The 25,144-nt window shown below is 36.3% G+C and overlaps 1 protein-coding gene across 2 annotated transcripts in view; it reads right to left on the reverse strand.

Moving 5' to 3' along the window:
- Positions 1-22,258, reverse strand: part of LOC134800714 (phosphoenolpyruvate carboxykinase [GTP]-like) — a 33,743-nt gene extending 11,485 nt beyond the window's left edge. The window contains exons 1-3 of one of the 2 annotated variants that reach the window (XM_063773226.1): positions 22,237-22,258; positions 2,764-2,857; positions 41-186 (exon numbers count right to left, since the gene is read on the reverse strand). In XM_063773226.1, the coding sequence (XP_063629296.1) occupies positions 41-87 (47 nt within the window). In that variant the 5' untranslated portion in view covers positions 88-186; positions 2,764-2,857; positions 22,237-22,258. Of the gene's footprint in view, positions 1-40; positions 187-2,763; positions 2,858-4,117; positions 4,412-22,236 lie in introns of those variants that run through there. The other variant, XM_063773227.1, reaches the window with a different exon arrangement.
- Between the last annotated feature and the right edge of the window lie 2,886 nt (positions 22,259-25,144).

A 25,144-nucleotide genomic window follows, 5' to 3' on the forward strand; every position in this document is an offset into this window, starting at 1 on the left:
GGATGGTGCAAGTGGGCCTAAATGTGTTTTTAATCCTCACCAGTTGTCATACTGCGGCAGACGCCGCAGTGTCCCCTGCTGCTGCATGAGACGCAGCAGCGCCGCGGCCTCCGACTCCGAGCCGTCGCAGATGTGCACCTGTTCCGGCTGGCAGAGGGCAGCACTGCGCTCCACGAAGGCTCGGACCTGGAAACGGTAAGTCTTGAGATGCTGCCACAAGTATGAAATTTATCTGTTTTAGTCACCTGCAATAATATGTTACACAACAAAGGCCGCAAAAATATCTGACACGATATTATTTGTAGAATGTAGAGCGATAGAAGCGCGTCAAATATTTTTGCGGTCTTCGAAGAGTAACATATTATTGCAGGTGACTGTACATAATTTTATCTTGTTTTGCTGTTCAAATTATTTTCTCTTAATTTTATTTCTTTCATCTTATTGTTCTGTGTATGTGTGCTTTATGGAATACATGTCTTTATTCTTAAAAAATATGGCGAGTGTTACTGTAATGATCTAGGTGTCTCACATATAGGTATGTCAGACACTTTCTGCGCACTGAAAGGGATTAGGTAAGTACAGTCAACTTCAAAAGTACTTACCATTCTCGAATAGCTTAATAAATATGTATGTCTCTCACTACTACTGAACGGATTTTCATGCGGTTTTCACCTATCAATACAGTGATTCTTAAGGAGGGTTTAGGTACATAATTTGTTAAGGTTTTGTGTAACCCGTGCGAAGCCGGGCGGGTCACTAGTACTTAATATGACGCAGGTTTTATTCAAGCTATGCTACATTTCTTTGTGTCAATCTGTTTACAAATATGGTGCTCGTGTATAAACAAGTTTGAAAGAATTTCCTGGTTAACGCGCGTCAACGTGACATTACTTATTCGCTTCATGGTAAATCATCGCTTCTTTCAATTTTATAAAATAACTAAAGTGAAACTAAAAACTAATACATTAATCATGGGTAGAATATAACAAAGAATTTAAAATGTGACGTAAATTCTAAGTACAAAGTATTCGTGGTGATGCAAATTCTTTGTTGCTAAAAATAACCGATTGATTCGTTACACCTCAACACTGTACGTGGAGCTATTTGTCACAGTACATAATATAGTATTTTTAGACAGACTTTTAATTTTATGGTAACACAAATGGATTACTGGCTTTTCGGTGAAGGAAAACATCGTGAGGAAACCGGACTAATCCCAATGATGCCTAGTTTCCCCTCTGGGTTGGAAAGTCAGATGGCAGTCGCTTTTGTAAAAACTAGTACCTACGTCAATTCCTGGGATTAGTTGCCAAGCGGACCCCAGGCTCCCATGAGCCGTGGCAAAATGCCGGGATAACGCGAGGAAGAAGAGAAGAAGAGAAACAAATGGATTACTCAAAACGGGCGTAGAGTGCATCTAAGCTAACTCTGCATAGACTTATGAATAATTTTATTTAACTGTCTTATGAGTAAGACATTAATTACCTATTTAATAATGGTAAAACGCCGGCTGCATATTGCAATTCGTAATTACATTAATTACATAATTATGATTTTTATATCGTGATTCTCAATTTGACAGCTAAAGTAGAAGGCGCTGTACCTAACTAACTTAACTTTCAAACGTACTTGATTGCAGTGGACTCTGTTCTAATAAAACAGGAAATATCTTTGTTCTGTTAGACCCTGGACTCTCTTATCGTTTCTAGGTATTCATTAAATTCAAATACATCTGGAACACGACAATGAAACGCCTATTAACCCGACGTTTTATCTATTTATTTGGTCAATGAGACACGCGTTTAATTAATTATTTCGTAACTAATGTCAATCGGGCGTGATAAAAGGATCTTCATTGTCCTTGGTCCAGTAGAATTGTCAGTAGAAAAAGGAGGCAAATTTAAAAAATGTAGGCGCGATGGGTTATAGTCCCATAGAAAATTTGAATTTTGCACCTTTTTCTACTGACAAGATTTGCTTGACCAGCTATAACCTACCTACTTCAGAGCATTGAAAACGGGGCACTTTATGCCCCGTATTATGATATTTTATATGATACCTTTAAACAAGCGATTCTTGTTTATATATTTTGTATTGTAGGTATTTATTTATATATTTCGGGGATATCGGAAACGGTTCTAACGATTTGAATGAAATTTGCTATATGGGGGTTTTCGGGGGCGAAATATCGCTCTTTTTAAGGCAACCAAGAGTGGGGCCCCAAAAATGGCAGTTTTTGTTAGGTGGGTCGGAGAACTCGGAGACCAGCAATTATTTTTGAAATGCTCATGGATTAGATAATAATTACATGTTTGTTTTACAAGGGGGCAAAGTTGTTTTTTAACCGCTCGTGCTACTAATGATACCCGAGCAAGCGAAAGATTCCAAAATTGAACCACGAGTGTAGCGCGTGGTTCGAAAAATAGCATCTTGAGCGTTGCGAGGGTTTCAAAGCACGAGTGTTAAACAACATTTTCCCCCAATTGAAACACGAAATTTTTCACCACACCAGCCCGAAGCAAATATTAAATGTAAAATATCAAACAATATCAAACCAAATCAAATCCAAATGAATGTTATTAAATATTTATCATCCAAAATCATCATTTTAAAGTCAATTCTACCAGCAAACATAAGAAAACAACTCAAAATTTGCATTTGATTACTTTGCCTCCCATGTGAATAAAATGCAACTTTGCTATCAGTTTTTGAAGTGCAAAGTAAGCCTTTCCGAGCAGGTGTGATGAAAATAAATAAAATTACCTTGGGTGTCAGAGCCGCCAGTTGAGGCAGCTTGGCGTTGCGCGGGGCCGGCGCGTGCGCAGCGCGGCTGCAGTTTAGGGCCACTTGGGCGCATCTGAAACAAAAACAACATAGTAATGTAATGTAATTTAATAATATGATTTATTGTAATATATAAGTGCTTTGGTTTAGAACCGTAAACTTGCATATTTGGAAAAAAATAAGTAACTAAGTAAAATATTTATTGCACCACAAAAGAACACAAATTTAGAATCGGATTTACAATGTACCTATAGTATTTTTCAAACTGGATGGGTAGGGTGACAGGTGTCTACTCCATATAATGTTGCGAGATTTGGCGTTTTTAGGTTATAAATTATATGAAGATGACATCTGTCACCCTACCCATCGACTTTGAAAAATATTATAAATAAAGGTTGCAATGGTCTCTTGGAGCCAATCTTAGGGTAGCAGGAGATAAAGTTTTTTTAAGTAGAAAGATAATAGTTGATAAGACTCATTTTAAATTAAACTGTAGCACATCTTCTCCAGAAATCTGACTATAGTTTTCAAAGTTAGGCATATCACTGCTTGTTTCAGGTCACAAAGCTCATTTCATGTGAAATAGTGATGGTCCTAGAATGCTTCCCTGAGGTACCGGAGGACCCCGGTAAGAGAAGTCGCTAATGTTATTATTCACTAGGGCACTTTGTTGGCGATCACATCAAAATAGCAAACTATAGTTGATCGCAAGTCACCTCATGTCAAGTCTCTAACTTTGGCACTAGAATCGGAATGGAAACATTGTCAAACGCCTCAGAGAAATCAGTCTTCATCTTGAGTAGATTGAGCGCGGTATATGGGGCAACCTTATGCCTGGCATACCAGGCGTGTGCTGCTTCTACATTGTGATAACAAGGTATATGAAAATTTCGAATTTGTAGCTCAGAATTCTAGACCAAGAAATTACTCGATCTAACATTAATTAAATGAATAGGTACTAAAGTTGTCATGAGTTAGATGTGCTTTTGATTGGCTGCAAGACGTTTGCGTCATTTGTTCTAAAATTGAAGTCTGTCGTTTCGTCCTTTGCATCTCATACGTTTAAAATAAAACACATTACAAAGAAAAACTAAATGTGACGAAGGAATTTTTAAGTCTTGTGTCGGAGGCCAAGTCTCATTTTAGGTCGCTGAGCCAACGGAGTAAGTAAGTAAGGAATTTTTAAAAGTACCATTCCAGAAAGTTGCTTGTACACTGTTTATTTCTGTTAATGATTAATCAAAGGTGTAGAAATTTCTTTGATTCTTAATTATGAAGTTTCATGAAACTCATGCCATTAAAGTCAGAGGTCAAACTATGGGCCCATACTCACTTGGCAGACTGCCTGACGTAGTCTTCAGGAACCGACTTGAAGTGCAGCATTTTTAAAGAATTTAATTAAAAAAATACGAAATAATTAAAGCAGATACCGTTCACTGAATTAAAATAACAAAAATAAATTAATACTTTCTGATTAAAAAAAACTAAATTACAAGAATTGCTAAATTTCTTCTGAATTCGTGAAACTAAATAGATACACGAGCCATCTATAGTATGCTATTGTATTTAATTTATCACCCATTTAACGACCAACTAATTGCTTGCGCGTTTGAATGTGGAATAATTTGAAAATGTTGCGCGCGAGTTCTTTTATAGTAGGGGCTTGAGCGCACGGCGCGCTGTGATTGGCCGAGAGCGCGGGTGTGTCGAGTGTTACGTGTGCAATTTAAAAACAAATGCAAACTTGTTTTTTAACCTTTATCTAACGATTTATCACTGTTTATAGTTGTTAGATATGTTGCTGGTAAGTACTAGTATCTTCTGTTACTGAGACTGGGTAAGAATGCGTTATATTTCATCAACTCCAAGCAACTTCAAGGCACTGTTGCGTCATTTTGTGACGGAACGAAAGGCATTGCATTATTTGTATTAGAAGGCTTGGTTTTATACATACGCACGTACGACACATATATGGCCGTTGACGTCATTATTTGCCTTTACTATGTCACTAATGACTAGTAATAAGTAATAAAGATAAAAATATAAACAAAATAAAGATAGGGTTGAGTCTAAGGGCCATATAGAGTCAACTGCAAAAAATATGTAATATTCGTAACGGTTTCTAAAATATCTTGGTGCCTAATCTGTTATCAGGTGAGCATCAGGCCAATCAGGTGCTTATTTCACCACGACAATTGACACTTGAGGGTCTACCTACCCTATATACAAAAATCGCAAAACGCAGCCTCTGTATCGCTCTTGCATATTCGGGTGACGGAGAGGTAGGTTCGATTTTCGCGGTAAACTCCGTGACACTGTCTCAATTTTCAGCACCTCCGCGCGTCAGTAAGAGCCACAGAAAAAAAACAGTTTTTTTTCTTTTCGAGTCCAACATAAAGGTTGTAAAGAAAAACCGGATAGCAATCGATAATCACAATTCAATCACACAAACATTTACAATAACATGTTAAGTGTTATGAAACGTATCGTCATTACACGAGTAAATGCAATACAAACAGACAGACACATCATAATAAGGAAACAAAACATGGAAGTAAAGTAACTTCAATGGGTGAGTGTTGTTTTACTTAGGTAGGTACCTAATGCAGCGAGGAAATGCTGCCAGCATCTACGGCACCGATCCGCAGGGTAATAGAGATTTGTTTTTTTTTTTAGATTTTGTTTTTAAGTTTTATATGTTAGTTATTTAATTATGTTTTATTTATAGGTATGTATATTAAGTTTGTATGTAAATACCTAAGTAAAATTATATCTCCACATTACGCTAAACTTCTTAAACACAATACGACAAATTACCTATAACACAAGTCATTCTTAAGATGTAGCGACTGTACCTACCTACTATTAAAGTAAAGTTACTTAAGTTAAAAACCAATTTTGGTTATTTTGATCGAAACCAGAAAATCTAGTTAAAATACCTGTGGTCGCCATGGCATATTCTGAATCGTACAATATGATACCAATTGATTACAATGTCACTTGTCATTCAGTTTTATTCTGAATAACTTAGAGTGACTTATTATAAGAAAGCTACTTTTAGGTATACGCTTTAAATCATTGTACTTTTATTTAAATTCAATTGTTTGTTAAATATTTTTTCAAACAACAGTTATTTTACTGTGTTCTTCTAGGTACCAGTTTAGTTGTGCGGTAAAATGGTATTTAATTTATATTGGCATCATATTAAAGGTTTCCGAATAAGTGTACGGGAGACATTTTAGCGTTAAAAAGCTCCGATATTTCTGATTTAAATGTCACAAAGTCAACATACTTTTAAAGAACACGCCTTCCTCGACTCGAATAAAAACAGGAATATGGTAACTACCTACCTAAAGAATTTCTAGGTATGTAATATGTATTACAACTTTATCAATATTTAAAAATGCACCTAAAATTATAAAATTAACTTATATGTAGGTACCTACTAAGTATATCCGCTTCAGGCGCATCACACACAATGAATAATGAATACTCAATTTAGATACTTTTACCCAAAGATAAAATAATGCTAAAATAAAATAATAGTTTAGTTATTTACGATAGAAGGGCGGAAAAGGGGAAATTCGAAACGAGTGGCGATAAATAAAACACGACCGAAGGGAGTGTTTTATATCGACACGAGTTGCGAATTACCTATTCGCGCGTGTATCGTAGGTACAACGTTTTACAGTACATAATTACATATGGCCCTTTAAAAGCTTTTGACATACGCACGAAAAGTGCTATTTCACGCACTAGTGCGGGAAAAAAGGACCATATGTACTGTAAAATAATTTACACATTTTAAAGATTTTTCAATCTGGCGCGTTGTTCTAGGTAAGTATTAAAAGCTTAATTTAAAACAATGCCTTAGGGGATTCCTAGTTAAAGCCAGAGAATCCGGGTTCCGGGTCCAATCAATGTTATTAATCATATAGGTATATATTGTTCTTTATGCATTATCAATACGCTTACTCATTCACGAGGGTATTTTTATCTGTTACAAACAATTGCTTTTAATCCGCGCAAAGTTCAATCGATGTGAAGTATCACAGTTCAGGTAAATAAACATTATCGATCGATGATCATATCTAATTATAGTCATTATGTAGGTATAAATACTATAAATATCTACTTAGTGCTGACTTGGAGCCATCAAAAGCGGTTATTATACCCAGGGCCGTCTTAAACTATGCTGGGGCCACTGGGCACTTAAGAATTTGGGGCCCGTTTGGAAAGTATAGAAAGCTAATTAAACTAACATTTTTCTACTATGATCTTCTTCTATTTATTGGTTTATTATATATGGGTAATCAAATATAGTGTTACTGCCTGTCCTTCGGGGCCCCCTGAGGATGGGGGCCCTGGGCACGGGCCCCGTGTGCCCTTATGGTAAAGACGGTATAATTTATACCTATACAGGGCATTGTTTTTTGTCAGATGTCTTATCTTATCTGAGATCAGATGATATTAGTCGAACAGCAAGTTTTCAGCAGGTTAAGTTGCTCCTTAAATAGAATTCAGATTCTGACTGTCTATGTCTATTTCTGTTATACATAATTTAGTGAGAGCTATTAAGGAAATAAGTGAATGTCCTTAGTGTGTCTCTGTAAACTTATCTCATGCTCACTTATTTCTGTTCCCTTTCCAAATAAATAAAATAAAATATGGTTCTGGTTGATTTCACAGAATTCATAATATCGGTTATTGTTCACAATCGGTCTGAGATGGATAACCACTTGCTGGCCATATCATTCTTAGATGTATTTTCTAGTACATATCCTAATAATTGATGTCCATATTCAGTATAAATAAAAGATCGTTCTCGATTTTTTCAAGTACCTAATACATATTTTAATTACACATAGCAGATATAAAAGGGGTCCAAAGTTAACTAGGCAATGATATCGGAACCCGCTGCACTGGTGTTCTCAAATAACTGCTGACCCAGATCATGTGGCCAGTATTTTACCTAAACCCGTGAAATTTAAATAGCAAGGGAAAAATCAGAAATTAAATAATGAATTAATGGACAAGTAGATGTCGCTGTTACCATAATGTTTTTTTTTTTATGTAACCTTGTTGTCAACTTTAAAAGTTGAAGTTCAACTGACGTAACGTCACGTTACGCGCCTCGTGCGAGTCATAAATAATACGTTGATAACCGGTCGACACACCTCCCGATAAAAGTCGCTGACGAAACTGTAGGTACTTTTCCAAACGTAGCGTGTGCAAAATTAGAACCAACCAACGGCAAACATTCATTGATTGTAAAGTCTAGATTTATTTGACGACCGGTCTGGCCTAGTGGGTAGTGACCCTGCCTGTGAAGCCGATAGTCCTGGGTTCGAATCCCGGTAAGGGTATTTATTTGTGTGATGAACACAAATATTTGTTCCTGAGTTTGGATGTTTATATGTATATATGTAATGTATGTAGGTATGCCGTCGCCTAGCACCCATAGTAGAAGCTTTGCTTAGTTCGGGGCTAGGTTGATCTGTGTAAGACGTCCCATAATATTAATTTATTTTATTTTATTTATCCTTGTGACATGTCGCCGGCCCCTATATTACAGGGTTCTATGTTTCACTTTTATCGAACTGAAATTTGAACATTGTCATAGTGATATTAAGTCGAATTTCGACTATCTTGAAAATGTAACATAGAACCCTGTAATATTAGGCCAGCGAATTGTGTTGGAAAATTGTCACGGCTCGCGCTGTAGCTTTACCCCCTTATTCATAAACGCGCTACAATTACAAACCTCAATTAGTTAATAATCGTTTGTCTTTATTTGTCATTTTGACTTATGTATTTGTAAGAAAGGGATAAAACATAATTTAAATCAATCCGGCCCGAAAAGTTTTATGAATAAGGGGTTAGTCCCCACGCTAGCCCAAAGATTGGCGACTTCACACACCTTTATGTGTATGTCCGATGCATAGTTTGGGTGCAATATGAAGTAATTGCAATGAGGCGGGAGCCATTTTGATGACGTCATTACGCAGAAGCAGGGGGATGAAACTGATCCTTTCGGGCATTCTCGGCTGCGTTCGGCTTAGCATTGCTCCGAGCAATTATTATAGTCTGTATCTTTAGGTATTTAAATAAAAGTAAAAAAACAATTTGTACATTTTCGGGTATTTATAACATTTATTGGTTAACCAACGAAATACAAAACCGCCTGGATCTGTCACTGAACGACCTGACTTTAACCAACATTATTTGATCATGTAATGTTTTCATCTACCCTCAACTGGCTACTGGCTTAAGAAACCATTTGAGGGTAGATTTTGTTTACTTTTATTTAAATACATAAAAGATACAGACTATAATATGTTCCCGCAAAGGAGAGGACTATTAAAGGGAACCGTAAGCGATACGCTCATCATCATCATCAGCGATCGTCAATTGCTTCTAAATAAAACTATCACTATCAGAGCTCATTTTGTTATCTTGTTGCCTACCAACTTTGCAAAACAACTAGAGCTGTCGAACTAATCTATGTTACACAAAACAAAGATTAAATAAAGGGGTGTCCACACGGGGAGAATTTTCGCCAATCTGATTAAATTGTCCGATCAAATCAGGCTGTGCGGACGCAAACGCCAATTTGGCTCACCGAATTTAGCCGCCGATTATGATCGATATTACCGATAAAATGGAGGTGCGGACGCAAGAATACCAATTTGTGACGCTAGTATTCGCGTTTGGGGGCATTTTTTTGATTTGGAGCGCTCAAATATCACCATAAATTTAAAATTGACCAAAGTGGCCATATTGGTTGGCACCACCTGATTTGATCGACAATTTAATCAGATTGGCGAAAAATTGTTCTCCTCTGGACAGGCCTTAATACTTATTTATAATTTATGTATCTTGTTGCTATGTAAGTTTCTTAAGATTCTTTGGTGCGTGGTAGAATATTCGCTATCCCTTTCTTTAGTTGAAAATCGGGGAATCCCGAATTTTGGTCCTATAAAATGAGAATTCGGGACCTTAGAAGTGAGCTTTACAGTCCAGGTGGCATTAATGTCCCGTTAGGACATTTAATCCTCGCAAAAAAGTAAACATACGAACAGCGTGACGCGTATTTGCAAATAAATTTCAGTTAACTACAAAACTCACAAAAGTTGACGTTTATTAATTAATAGTTATTTGTTTTACAAGGGGGCAAAGTTGTTGTTTAACCGCTCGTGCTAATATTGATACCCGAGCAAGCGAAAGATCAAAAATTGAACCACGAGCGTAGCGAGTGGTTCGAAAAATGGAATCTTGAGCGTTGCAAGGGTTTCAAAGCACGAGGGTTAAACAAAATTTGCCCCCGAGTGAAAGACAAAATTTTTCACCACACCAACCCGAAGCAAATATTAAATGTAAAATATCAAACAAAATCAAACCAAATCAAATTCAAATGAATGTTATTAAATATTTATCATCCAAAATCATCATTTAAAAGTCAATTCTACCAGCAAACATAAGAAAACAACTCAAAATTTGCATTTGATTACTTTGCCTCACATGTGAATTACTGATGTTGCACTTTGCTATCCGTTTTTGAAGTGCAAAGTAAGCCTTTCCGAGCTGGTGTGGTGAAAAATAACAAATACCCGTCATCTGATATACGTCACAACATATTTATTGTTATTAAATAGTGTACTGATCTATTACTAATGGGTGATATATTGCATACGTAATGTTTATCAAGCGCTACAGTTTCTCACACCACAATAACACTATTTATACCGATTGTAAGAAACTATAAGCTTCACACACCTAACAATAGGGTATTTGACTGTATTTAAAATAAATTATTTCACACCATTTATAAAATAAAGCACCAGATAATTATTAGAAAAACATATATAAGTTCTATTTAATAAATCGGATAGAAATACCTATAAAAAGTAGGTATATGAGTTGACCGTGAAGTCATTGTGTAATGTTCCATATAAATTCCATATTAGCAAATCGTTCTGACAGTTCTAAAAAAGAAACGAGTTGACTAGTAGGAGAATACCCTATTCAGTCGTCCTTCTATCGTATTACCATGGTATACTAAGTTTACATAAATTCTACCTATCAAACATAATAAAATGGTACAAATGAAAGGCATTCGTGATTGTAGGACCTTGAAGCTATTCCAATTATAAACTAGGAAGAACGTTTATAAATATTTAACGAATGAAAAAAACGAATGACGCTTTTGCTATCAAGGATCTAGGAGAATGCTGATGTTAGTATACTAGGTATAGTGTAAGAAAGTCGAAGACGAAAAGAATAGAGGGAGATGACTAAAGCCAAACTTTAAAAGGGTTTTAATAATCCTGGTCAAGGCACCACGCCACGTTTTTTTTCTTCATATTCGTCAGTGGAAAACAAGTATACGACCCGCCCTGATGGTAAGCAGTGTTTTTTGGCTGCGCGGTTTTCTGTAATATTGTATAATCTGTGGTAAGATGGAGGCACTTCCCCAGTTGAGCTCTGGAAGGCATGCGCTGTGCTGTGTCCTACCACACAAAACGATATGACAGCCACGGTGCCCATACTTCTTTTTTGGACGTAGTTTAATGACGATAGCACGACTTAATACCTATCATTCTTGACATTGACTGTACTTCGGGAATCCTATTTAAAATAAATAGACAATCATTACTCATCATTATTGATTATGCGGAACTCAATTGATCAAAACACAAACCTATAGGTAGACTACTACTGCGCATAAATTGTATTTGTAAACAAAAATATTACTGGAAATCGCATGTCGTAGGTTAACGTTAATTGGCTGTCTATAAAATAATAATTAGATGTCTCGTTAGTCTGATGTGATATTTCAAAAAGCTCGTATTTAATTAACAGTGCTAAGTCAAATGTTACCTTTTTGCATTGTAATAAGCTCTAAATTTGAAGGCGTGTGACGTTAGTTCTGAATTTGCGAAGGTTAAAGTTGTAATCTTGAACTAATTCTAGAACAGTTCAGAGGTGACGGAAGTATAAACTGAAGTCCGGATTTCAATGACATACGTTGGAACACGTGTTGCTTATGTTTAGAAGTGTAGGTATAAAGTAGGTACTTGTATCTTACCTTATAAATTAATTATTTTATATCACACCTTTTTGTTCGATTAGTGAGAATTTAGTTAGTACAAAAATTGTAAAAATCAACACAATTAACTTAATAATTATATATATTAACAACTAGCGACCCGCCCCGGTTTCGCACGGGTTACACAAAACCTTAACAAATTATACACTTAAACCTTCCTCAAGAAGCACTCTATTGATAGGTGAAAACCGCATGAAAATCCGTTCAGTAGTTTTCGAGTTTATCGCGAACATACATACACACAAACAGACAAATGCGGCGGGGGTGTTTGTTTTATAAGGTGTAGTGATAAACTTGGTGGCATTCTAATTTTCTAGCTTTCTTTGTGAAAAATATAATTAGAAAATCTTCCCTTTTTTAAGTCGGTCAAAAATTAAAGTGAGCTGCGTCCTGCGTCTGACTGATTCCATAGGAATTACTTCCTTGTGGAGCAACTCATTCTATTGCATGCGCGAGAGCGGGTGAATCGAATTCGCAGAGGCCTGTGTAGTGTGTATCATGTAAGTAGTACAAACAGCAAGACTCATAAATAACTGTACATCGATGGACCTTATTACAAAAGGCATAAGGTCCACCGATGTAGGTACAGTTAATAGTGTGGGCGATGGTTCCTACCTATACCTACTGTACTGATGTGCCGTCAGTGCGAAATTTCCACTTGTAAAAATTTCGGAAACTTGTCATATTTTTGTATAGGATTCCAAGTTTTCGATTTCCAAAATGAAAGTTTTCTTTGATTCCTTTTTTTTCCTGAAATTAAAACAGCGGACTGTGTGCATTGGGAATAACAGTTAACCAGAGACAGATTTATAATAATAATTGGTATGGGACTGGGCCGGTCACGTCTGCCGCATGCATTCAGACAAATGAGCTAGTGTAACTTCTACCAAGTAGATGCCAGAAGAAAGGCGCGACGCGGCACGCCCAGACGGAGATGGCGGGACGACCTACACACCTTTCTCAACAACTGGCTGCTGGAAGAGGCACTAAATTGGATTTTGTGCAAGACAAGGGGAGAGGCCATTGCCCAGCAGTGGGACACCATTAGGGTTGCCAGGCATACTATAATATATAGTATTTTACTATATTTGGCCTCCGTATACTTTATGAAATACGAAACACATAAAGTATGCTAAAATACTTTATTTTAAACTGAAACTAGAACAAGCAAAAAATATGTAAGAAATAAAGAAATACTTTGTTTTTTCTGTGTATACTTTATTTTTTGATCCTTTATATCGCCAAATATTATATATCTCAAAAAATAATCTGGCAACCCTAGACACCATAATAGGCTAATAAATAAAAAGTCTCCAAAGTTACGTATCTCAACTTAGGTAGTTGTCCGAGTGAATTGAATAGCCGCAATTGGACCTACTGTTACAATAGTAGTTACAGCTAGATATTGAACGAGGTGTGCGACTTTGTAGGTTGGATGACTGGGTCTATATTAGGGGTCACCCATACAACCATTTCCAGTCGCCGTTACGACGCGGTGTTGACACATCTTGTGTCGACACCGTCTGTTTCGGTCACAATTCCAGTCGCAGAGTCGTCGCCGTGTCGACACAGTTACCAGAAATGGGGAAGGGTCGACACATGACACAAAGTGACATAAAGTGTGGTCGCCGTGTGCACACATTGTTTCGGGTTTGCGACTACTTTATGCCAAAATCATTCGTTCATTCGTTCATTTTGTTCCTGTCAAATGGAAACTGTCAGATGGAAAAATACTTAAATAAAAATCAGTGACATTAATACGCCATCTCTAAAACGGATTACAAGACGTAATTATATATTGTTTGCATTTATATTACAATATGACTTAAATTATTATGGGGAATTAAACTGCTCGAGTGATTTGATAAACTAAGTGTAATATAATCAACGCGCCACCACATTGTTTTAGTTTAGCCGGAAATGAAATTGTTTACTTCTCAGTGCCTGTGTTCATAACTATATTATTTGAAGCATTTTTAGTACTTCGATGCGTATACTATACTTAAATAACAGAAATAACGCTTTACATACTACGAAACTTGTTAATTATGATGTATAAATATGGTTTAAGGCTGAGAAATATTGCAGTCACAAAGTAGTTGCAATGTTTCGACTTTGTGTCGACTCTGTGTTGACACATGACACGCGCTGTCAAAAGTAATAACAAAGTTACTGGTATGTTACTGGATTTGCAAAATGGCTCCTTGTGTTGATTTGTTTTCAGATATTCTCAAAGTGTAAAAAAACCGTGGTCAGAGATGGGCATTAATCGATTAACTGTTTATTCGACTAATTAATGGAATAAAAAAAGTTAATTCTCAAATTTTAATCGCGATTAGTTTAGTCGACCTAACATAGATTGAAATTGAATTAATCTGAATATTAATCGAATAAATTATCGATTAAATCTCGATTGAAAGTTGACAGGGGGCCATTTTTGTACGTAAAAATAATAGAAATGTCTTGCATGCAGATGGTAGCAAAACACTTTGTCATAAAAGTCGAGATGGGTGTCGATATATAGGTTTTAGGGAGTGCCGATTTCGAAAATAATGACCATTTTGGATTCCAAGATGGCGGCCATGCACTATGTCATAAAAGTCGTCATGTATGTCGTTTTATAGGTTTTAGGGGGCCCCGCTTTCGAAAATGATGACCATTTTGGAATCCAAAATGGCGGCCATGCACTATGTCATAAAAGTCGTCATGGGTGTCGTTTTATAGGTTTTGGGGGGCGCAGATTTCGAAAATGATAACATTTTCAATTTAAGAATGGCGGCAATGCACTATGTCATAAAAGTCGTCATGGATATCGTTTTATAGGTTTTAGGGGGCGCAGATTTCGAAAATGATGACTATTTTGGATTCCAAGATGGCGGCCATGCACTATGTCATAAAAGTCGTCATGGATGTCGTTTTATAGGTTTCAGGGGGCGCAGATTTCGAAAATGATGACTATTTTGGATTCCACTTTTATGACAAAATACGTAGCCGCCATCTTGGATTATAAAATGATCATCGTTTTCGAATTCTGCACTCCCTAAAACCTATAAATCGACATCCGTGACGACGCAAGTTATCTTTATTTTCAGATCTAACAAATTGCTACAGAATACAAAGGACAAAAAAGAAGCGAGGAGGTAATGAAACAAGCAAAAATACAGATGATTCCTCGACGCAATTGGGTGATTCTTAAATTGTGTCCAGATTTTTTTTGTCATAAAAGTTTATATTTTTCACATATTACTCTCACAAGTTCCGTGACATTTCGACCTTGTAATTTTTTAAGTAAATGTTTTTGTTTATCTATGAGGATCTCACTAGAATAGTATAATCAAGGTATGTTTATATTTGATGAATAAAATAGTAACGCAAAAAAAAAATATATTTGTGTCTTATATTCCTGCCGAAGACTTTTATTTTACCTTTTCCTTCTACACAAGTTTGGCCAAGTAATAAGAATTTAGGGCTCTCAATTTTATTTTGACTTCTACAACAGTAAAGCTACGAGGCCATGTTTGGTATCGTTTTCGTATAAATTCGCAGTACCAAATTTAGTTAAGGTATCACATTGACACCATTCCGAAGTAAAAACATATAAACTTTTAAAATACTTTCTTTTAAACTCCTCTTCACGCTTAAACTGCTGAACAGTTTTAATTTAAATTTGGTACACATATATTTTGAGTCCCGAGACAGGATATAATAAGTTATCTCAAAAATCATCCTTTAAGGGTGTGAAATGAGGTGTAGGGGGGAATTCAGAATTGACTTCTTGAAGTTAATACTGTTTAAGTTTAGGTTTGAAGTCATGTTTTTTCATCATTTTTAACTAAATCAAAGATGTAGACCATCCCAAATTTCATATAAATCGGTTCAGCGGTTATTGATTTCCCGTACAAATTTCCACGCCACTTTTCACACCTTCAAAAGATGATTTTGGTTATAAGATCTATCCTATGTCCTGTTCCGGGACGCAAACTATTTCTATACCAAATTTCAACGAAATCGGTTCAGCGGTTAAGCGTCAAGAAGAGTTTCAAAAAAACCGGCCAAGTGCGAGTCGGACTCGCGTATTATGGGTTCCGTACATTAAGTCCGACTCGCGCTTGACTGCACATTTCTAATAGGTTTTCCTGTCATCTATAGGTAAAGAACTATTTTGTGTATTCAGACGGACATACATACAGACGCACGAGTGATCCTATAAGGGTTCCGTTTTTTCCTTTTGAGGTACGGAACCCTAAAAAGATTTATTTTTATTTTGTGGAATGGTGTCAATGTGATATCTTAAATGGATTCAGCACCCCAGATTTATACGAAAACGATACCAAACACGGCCTAGCACCTTCACTGATATAGATATATCAAGATAAAATTGAGAGCCCTAAATAAACTTTCAAGAGCGGGTATCTCAAAAACTATTCAACATATCGAAAAAATTGACGGAATAAACTTGTAACAAATTAAATTAACTTTCATTTTGTATAAGTGGCCATGTCGCTGAGATGCATAGTTTCCGAGATATAATCGAAAAACGGGAAAATGAGACCTTCAAAGCCCCCTCTCTCCCCCCCCCGCTCAAGGGCTACGGCCGGGGACTTTTGATATGTTCACCTCCTAACTTGTCAAACCGAGTTACGGAGTCAAAAATTGTGTTCCGAGCATTTCCCTCTACAACTTTTGGAGCATTCGTTGCCTGACCTAAGTAGCTTATTGAATTTCTTTAAAAACTTTTCTGTAAAAGGTTGACGGGTGTTTATATGGTTTCGGTCGATTATTATCATTTGCATTGCCCATGATGACTTACTAGATTTACGAGCACACGAGACACTAATAGTAGTTTGACAAACCTTGGTTTTCAAGAGGTATTTTATATTGACATTTGCTGTCACAAATTTGCTGTCAGATTTAGTCGCAAACCGCACGCAAAGTGCACACAAATGTGTCGACACCTTGTTACGGAAAAGTGTAGACACGGCGACGACACTTTGTTTCGAAACAATTCTAGACACATTGTGTGGACTCTGTTACGACACATCTGACATTTAGTTACCACTTTGTGATTCTGCGACTGGAATGGTTATATGGGCATCCATTAATTACGTCACACGAACTTCTAGATTTTTTTACCCCTCCCCCCCTCCTTGTCACACTTGGTCACATTTGGCAAACCCCTCCCCCCTGGTGTGACGTCACATTTCTTCAACGAAATCGGCAAATATTTATTTAATATTTTAACAAAATATTTTTGTCAAAAGAAATATTAGTAATTTTATAACCCAAAACCGATTAAGAAATAAAATTAAACGAATAAAAACGATTATCGTTTCAAAACCTTGTTATTTAAATGATAATTAGCGTATAAAATTATTTAAATACATTTTCGGTTACTGATGAAGTTTAAGTGACGTCACAAAGTTTATGACTCCCCCCTCCCCCTTGTCACAACATGTCACATTTTCTTGACCCCCTCCCTCCCCCTAAACGTGTGATGTAATTAATGGATGACCCCTTAATTCGCATAACGTAATACTCCTAAATCTAATTGGCATAACATATATTACGCATAACATTATTCTGCATAACTGAGTACGCATAATGTTAATGCGCGTAACGTAAATTGTCATAACGATGACTTGGGATAAATGTAATAAGCATAACGTTACTTTGCATAATTATTAAATGGTATAAATATAAAAGGAAGAAAAAACATTGTTACGCCACCATAAAGCGGTATTTGGAAGCAATTGCAGCCAATTTAATTTAGTTCGGACTATTTTTTCCATTCTAACAATTTATAGGTATGGTTCTATTTACCCGTTATAGGTACTGACAAATTTAAATTGGATAGTATATACTTATTGTTTTATATATTTTAACGTAATTTTGATTGTATGGCATATTATTTTATTTATTTTATTAGATCTGAGGAGTTAATTAGGATGTGATGTGAATATAGGTATCTATTATCGGGCTGTTAGAAAAAAAAACTAACCTAACCTAACATCGAAGGGTAATGCGGGAGCGAAGCGAAACTAAGCTTCCTTCCTGAACCTAACCGAATTGGTTTTGCCACTTTTGCCCTGATCCATCTAACTCCCTCGCTTTATAAAATTATGCTAATTCATTTTGTGACAGTTAAAGTTATAGTTAATAATGTTATGCATAATACAAGTATGCGGATTTATTATTATGCGCAATAAATGTTATGCTTTTTTATTATTATACCTATTCCATGTTATGAACAATTATTTTATGCCAAATCTGTTATGCGAATTCATATTATGACAATTTATGTTAGGCGTATTAAGGGGCACCCATGTAGTGGTAACATCTCTAAGGATAATTTGATAAACTATATAATCTTATAGTTCTGACACCTATTTAGAGACATTTATTATAGCTTTTTTTTGTGTTTTGTATCTGTATTTTTTATGTAATTCGACATTAAGAGACCATATACATCTCTTAGTAATTGTAATACGTTAGATTGAATTGTTAGTTGTATTTTATAAAATTGTTGATGTATTGTTATTATTTTTGCTTGTATGTAAATTCAATGTTGACGTGTAAAAGTGCCCTTGTGGCCTATTTGCTGAATAAATGTTGATGTTTGATGTTAGATGATGTTTGGTACTGCGGTGACGCATGTATACGTGTTTAGGGCATTTCAATGTACTTATATTAAGAGGATAGGGGACGATCGATTCTCCATAGGTACAAATGTAGTCCTCATTTTCCTCCCTGGATATAGGCATTATGGAAAACATTTTTACACAATTTGATGTATTGTAATCATTTGATAACTTTATACGTTTTCATTTTGAGTTTTAGTCGTGTGTCGATAGATGGCAGTAAATTCACAGTGACTACAAAATTTACAATGTCAGGACCCCTCTATACTATCTATTCTTTTTGTCATAGCTATGCCCGACCGTTTGATTTTTTTATATTTTTACTTTATTATAAGAGTTAGAGGCTTTTAAATTTTATTATGAAACCTGTTATTTGCTCCTAACTCATAATAATTAAAAAAATCGAAAATACAAACGGTCGGGCATGATTAAAATACATCAAATTGTGTAAAAATATGTTCAATGATATTAATATCATAATATATTAAAAAGCCGTGGTGGCCAAGTGGATCTGACGTCCGACTTTCAATCCGGAGGTCGTGAGTTCAAATCCTGGGTCGTACCAATGAATTTTTCGGAACTTATGTACGGAATATCATTTTTGATATTTACCACTAGCTTTTCGGTGAAGGAAAACATCGTGAGGAAACCTGCATACATCCGCGAAGAAATTCAAAGGTGTATGTGAAGTCCCCAACCCGCATTAGGCCAACGTAGGGACTATAGCCTAAACCCTCTCGTGCTTGAGAGGAGGCCTGTGCGCGGCAGTGGGACGTATATAGGTTAAATTATATATGTAAATTTATTTTATTTTATTAATGTTTAGAGAGCAAAATGAGAAATACGATTGTATGGAAAACCGGTTACAAGGCGGTCGTCCCTTTCGTCTTAATATAAAGCTTGTGATATTTTGAATGACAGTTTAAAAAGGATGGATATTAATTGGGTATAATATATATATATGTATATATTTTTCACACTGTATAATTCCGAATATATACCTACCTACATTGGCAAAAAATAGTGTAACAATGGCAAAAAATTACATTCTCTTTAATAAAATTACCTTAATTTAATTAAGAGCTTGCAAAAAAAAATATTCTCAAAATTTCATAGTCTAAAGTGTCTAAACTAAACTAACGCTTTATTAAAAGTTTCCTCTAAGTTGATTGCACAATAATTGATAAGCGCGGGGGTGTGTGTCCGCGCCTCTCCACCTTTGCCCCCGTTGATAAACGATAAACAACGACTCTTGCTAATTAAAATTATCGCAAAATAATAATTAGAGGGAGAGAGAGTTTCCTTACAAAACGTAGTGTCATTATTATTTTTTATATACCTACTTAGATATTGTATAGGTAATGTGTTGAGATCACATCCTGAGATTTCCAATTAAAAAAAAAAATATTTTTACAAGGGAAAAGAACTCATTCATTTTGCGCTCAGCAAACGCCTAAGGAAGGCCACAGGTGACCCTCGCGCAGGCAGTTTTCTCGCGCAAAGATTGGCCATAGCAATCCAGCGTGGGAACGCTGCCTGCGTGATGGGCACCCTACCGAGGGCGCAAAATTTTGATAGGTAGGTATTTTTATTTTTTTTTAGCTTTAGTTGTCTTAATTGTATTTAATTTTATATTCATTTATAACACTTATTATACAATAAATGAGTTCTTTTCCCATGAAAATACATGTGTAAGTTTTTTGGTTTTGTTATTCGAATCTTTTCAACCTTGGGCACATTTTTTATTAAAAAAACCGGACAAGTGCGAGTCGGACTCGCCCACCGAGGGTTCCGTACTTTTTAGTATTTGTTGTTATAGCGGCAACAGAAATACATCATCTGTGAAAATTTCAACTGCCTAGCTATCACGGTTTATGAGATACAGCCTGGTGACAGACGGACGGACGGACGGACGGACGGACGGACGGACGGACAGCGGAGTCTTAGTAATAGGGTCCCGTTTTTACCCTTTGGGTACGGAACCCTAAAAACGATATTAAAGAGAGAAAATAAATTCTAAGGTCCCCTTTTTAAATATTGATCCTAGCGAAAAAGTTTGAATTACCTTTTTTGTAGGAAATTTTATGTAAATTATTCCTGTACTAAAAATTTTTTTGCTATTGGCCATCGTTTACGAGTTATTTACGAATGACTAAAAAAGGAGACCTAAGTATTTATTTTCTCCCTTCAATATTTTTTTTAATATTGATGGTAGCGAAAAAAAGTACCACTTATTTTATAAGAAATCTGAAACAGATTATTTACGTAAAATATATGTTTTTGCTGTGGGCTACCGTTTACGAGTTATTTACGACAAACAAGAAAAATAAACGATTGTAGAACAAATTATAGGTAACTTTCCCACATTCATAATATTTTGTATTGAGATCACTCTGACCCACGCTTAATATTATTTTTTATGTCCCATTTATCAACAGTTTTGTATAATAAACTATATATTTTCTTAAACGTAATAAGTGTAGCTTTACGATTGTATTTTTTGTTTCCAGATTCCTGCTACACTTTAAAAAAAAATTGGTAATTGTGAAAAAATCAAAAATACGTTTTTTAGTCTTTTCTACTTTATGCTTTTTTTTTTGTTAGAAAGTGCATTGTTTTTATTCCAAAACTAGATTCCTCATCCTTAATTTATCCGAAAATGATATATTACATGCCCTAATAGGTATAGTTTTAGAGAAATATTGCTCCAAGTGAAGCGCGGCAGCGTCGAACTTCCCCCCCCCCACTAAATGAGAGGTGGCTCTCGACGGCTCCCGGTCTGTATCTGCTCAAGACCAGCTAACAATCAACTGTGCCAAGTTTCAGCGCATAGTCTCAAAGTGCAAGGTCCCCATACAACGGTGTGCAGTAACAAACCAGCTATAAAGAGTGGTCTTTGATGTAAAATAAGTATACTTACCTATGATATTTTTTGATAGTTTTTTGTTAACTGACAAATTACTTAAAATAAACTTAATATAGGTACCTATAAATAAAACAGAATTAAATAACTTACCTATAAAACTTATCTATCTAAAGATAAATAAAACTACTATTAAAATAAATAAAAGCTATTCCCCTGCGGTATGGTGCCGTTGATGCTGGCAGCATTTCCTCACTGTACCGCAATACTTATTATTTGTGCGAGGAAGCTGCCAGCTCCACGACGGATGGCGTCTGCTATTCTTTTAGATAGATCCTTAAAAAGTGTAGACACGCGTTCGGACCCCACAGGCCAAGGGACTTGATGCCAAAAGGTACGAAATCGTATTCGGGGCCGAGACCCCTATATACTTATATACCTATACAGTGTGGAAAGATAAGTCGGGCCCTGGAGGGAAACTACCTTAAATCCTTAAGCCGGCTCATTTTACTTAAAGGAGACATTCCTTTATTTTTTAAAAAGAAACAGGATTAAGAACAGGACAACTAAGGATTTAAGGTAGTTTCCCTCCAGGGCCCGACTTATGTTTCCACACTGTATATGGTCTTTGATATGTTTAATCATCTCCAAATCATTTAAAACCGCAAGTACAATCCCACCATTTGCGTCGTTAAAAAGGAAAACATTAAAGAAATAATTATAAGCCATATTAACTAACGGGTCTATCGCGAATTTATTTCGTTACCTGGCAGCAAATTGCCAAAACAGTTTGAATTTTTCATTTGAGTAAAAACGACACATATGAATTGTAAAAATCTTACCTTTTCGTGATTCTCCTGAAGAAAAACACCATTTCTGGGACTCGTTTAGTTTCTGTAAACAAACATACAATAATAAAATACGATGACATTTTAACAGTAAACAGAAAATACAATAAAATAAAGAACGCTTAGATCTGACGAATCTTGTCCAAATACAGTATTAATTAAAACGCTTAATTTCGTTCATTACAATATTTTTATCCTTGTGTACATATCCTTGTTTAGAAAATTAATAAACTCTGAAGTTTTTTGTGAATTTAAGACGTTGAAAAGTAGTTAATGAACTTAGAATTATCATTATTTGAATAGTGCTTAAATAAAAGAAACCAGATATTAAAAGGGTTGAAATGAATGGTATTCCTAATTATTTTTGAGTGACGTGTTAAAAATTAAATTAATTCTTTATTCTTAAAATATGCTTATTAATAGCAGTATACCCCTGTAACTACGTCGTAATGCTTAATACGAGTATACGCCGAGTAAAATATGTATATATGTACTTGCCAGCCCTCTGGTGACCTGTAGTGGTAGTGGCTGTAGTATTTATAAGGCGTTTCGCTAATCACCAATAAAAATATATGTATAATAATACAAATAATAAATAGGCGTAGGGATGTGACGACCCCATCGCCCGCTGGTTTTACCAGTGCAATTAGTCAACGCAGGGCAGCTTGTGGCGAGCTGTTGGGGATTAGCGACCTCACGTACCCGAGTGCTCCTGGAGAGTTCTGTTACCCGCAAGGAGGGTGGGTGGGACAGGATTCTCTGCCTCTGGCTTGCCTTAGCCGGCCGGCCAGAGTGGAGTCGTTAGAGCTATAAGCTCCAGGGGTGGAAGTGAAATATGCATAAGACGCGAGTTGGCACAGTGGCTGTTAACAGCCACTGGGTAGAAAGCGGCGCACACCTCTCGACACCCCTGAGCCGCTCACACCGGTGTTGCCCTTGAGCCATCCTAGATGTCGCTTTTTGTGGGGGCCCATCTTGTGAGGGCGAGTCACCGTCTGCCGGAAATAAAATTGCATACCGTTTTATTAGGCAGGCGTCCGGTTTTTTACCCCATAGCTCAGTTCTTAGTCCATCGCTTTCACCCAATAACCTACTTCATTTTAGATTCCATCAACTCTCAATAGTCCTTACACCCTGGCGGGTGCTGCCTCTGCGTGCGTCCCATGACACTGGCAAGGGCAGCCTCCGCTCGGTGTACCCCTTACATTTCATTAAAGTGTCAAAAGGGCCTCTACGTGTTGGCTTCGGCTCCGCGCACGCCTCCCAAAGGTCCGGAACACCATTGTTCCGTGATGGGAAAGACATACAAATAATAAATAATATATTTAAATAAATTATTATAATCATCAGTTTTTCCTTTACTTTAGGAGGCAGGTCAAAATTGTAGCAGGTAAAAAGCGCTATTTTACTTTTGTATTTTTTTTATAAGGACAAGGGCCGTATATGACTCGTATGTTAGCCACATGACAACCAGTTAGAGGCCCGCTTATGTAATAGAGATAATTCACGAACCATCAACCCCTCCTCGAAAACAAGATAGCCATACTTATAAACATCATGTGTACGTGACTTGCCATATCGGCATGGTCATGTCACCATGATTTGTAATATAGTTCGCGAATTATCTCCAAATAGCCTCAACCCCTCCGCAAAAACAAGCTAGCGATATTAATATCATGGTGTACGTGACATGTCACCATGATATCACAGGGCACGACTTTTCGTACCTACCTACTGATCAAACCCCGTTATCAATGTTGTAGGCCGGTTCAAGAGCCGGGAGTTCGAAAGTGCGATGTATTACAGAAACTTCTATTTTAAAAATATCGCCTCAATTCGTGACATTCTGAAAAACGGTCCTCTGATTGTAACCGAGGTACAGTCACCTGCAATAATATGTTACACAACGAAGGCCGCAAAAATATCTAACACGACCTTATTTGTAGAGCCATAAGAGCGTGTCACATATTTTTGCGGCCTTCGAAGAGTAACATATTATTGCAGGTGATGGTACAGAAGCTGGTTCGACCTCGGTGAATATATTATTATATAATATCAGTTCATTTACATGACTTATCTAAATCTAAAGGGTCAGAGACTTATCCATAGAACCAACATCAAAAAAACCGAAAATCGTTATCTGCCTCTCTATCGCTCTTGAGCGTTCGAGCGATAAAGAGGCAGATTAACGTTTTAATAGTAGGCCCTCAGGTGCGTAGCGACATTTACCTTAAAACTACCACACAATTCCACAAAAAAAGTCTAATATCCGGCCTAGTAATACTGTCCAATCGCGTAGTCGAGACCAAAACTGAAACCAGTATAATTCTGAGCCCCGCTGGTAAGTAGTAGCTGTAATAAGTTGTTTACTGGTTAAATATAATATTGTTTTATATTTTACAATTTTATCTAAGAATTAAACTAATACTTATAATATTATACACCAAGAAATGTAATCGGTGATCAGGAACCAATTTTTCTAATTCAGTCATCGATGGCGATCACATTTAACTATGGGACCAACCTCGAAATCACAAAGAAATAAGTGTTCCGTGAACAAAGTTTTGTACGGAACACTGAAAATGCCTGTTTGATACATTTGGGCTGGTCCGATGTTGATATTTTCTATGAGAGAGTTAATTTTTTTTTCGCGATTTCGCGGTTGGTTTCATACATAAATGTGATCGCCATCGCTGACTGAATTAGAAAAAATGGTTCCTGATCACCGATTATAAATCATCGTGTATAAAACGAAAACATACTAATAAAATAAATGAATAGCATAGCTCTTAAATATTGATGATGATGACCCCTTCTAAAACCTCCGCCTGCGGCATTGAGGCTGCGTTACCTCTCTGGATTGCCAGCTGTAACTCCCCCCTTACTTAAATAACTTAACCTA

This window comes from Cydia splendana, chromosome 20, assembly GCF_910591565.1.
Source record: "Cydia splendana chromosome 20, ilCydSple1.2, whole genome shotgun sequence".
In the NCBI taxonomy this organism is placed as follows: Eukaryota; Metazoa; Arthropoda; class Insecta; order Lepidoptera; family Tortricidae; genus Cydia; species Cydia splendana.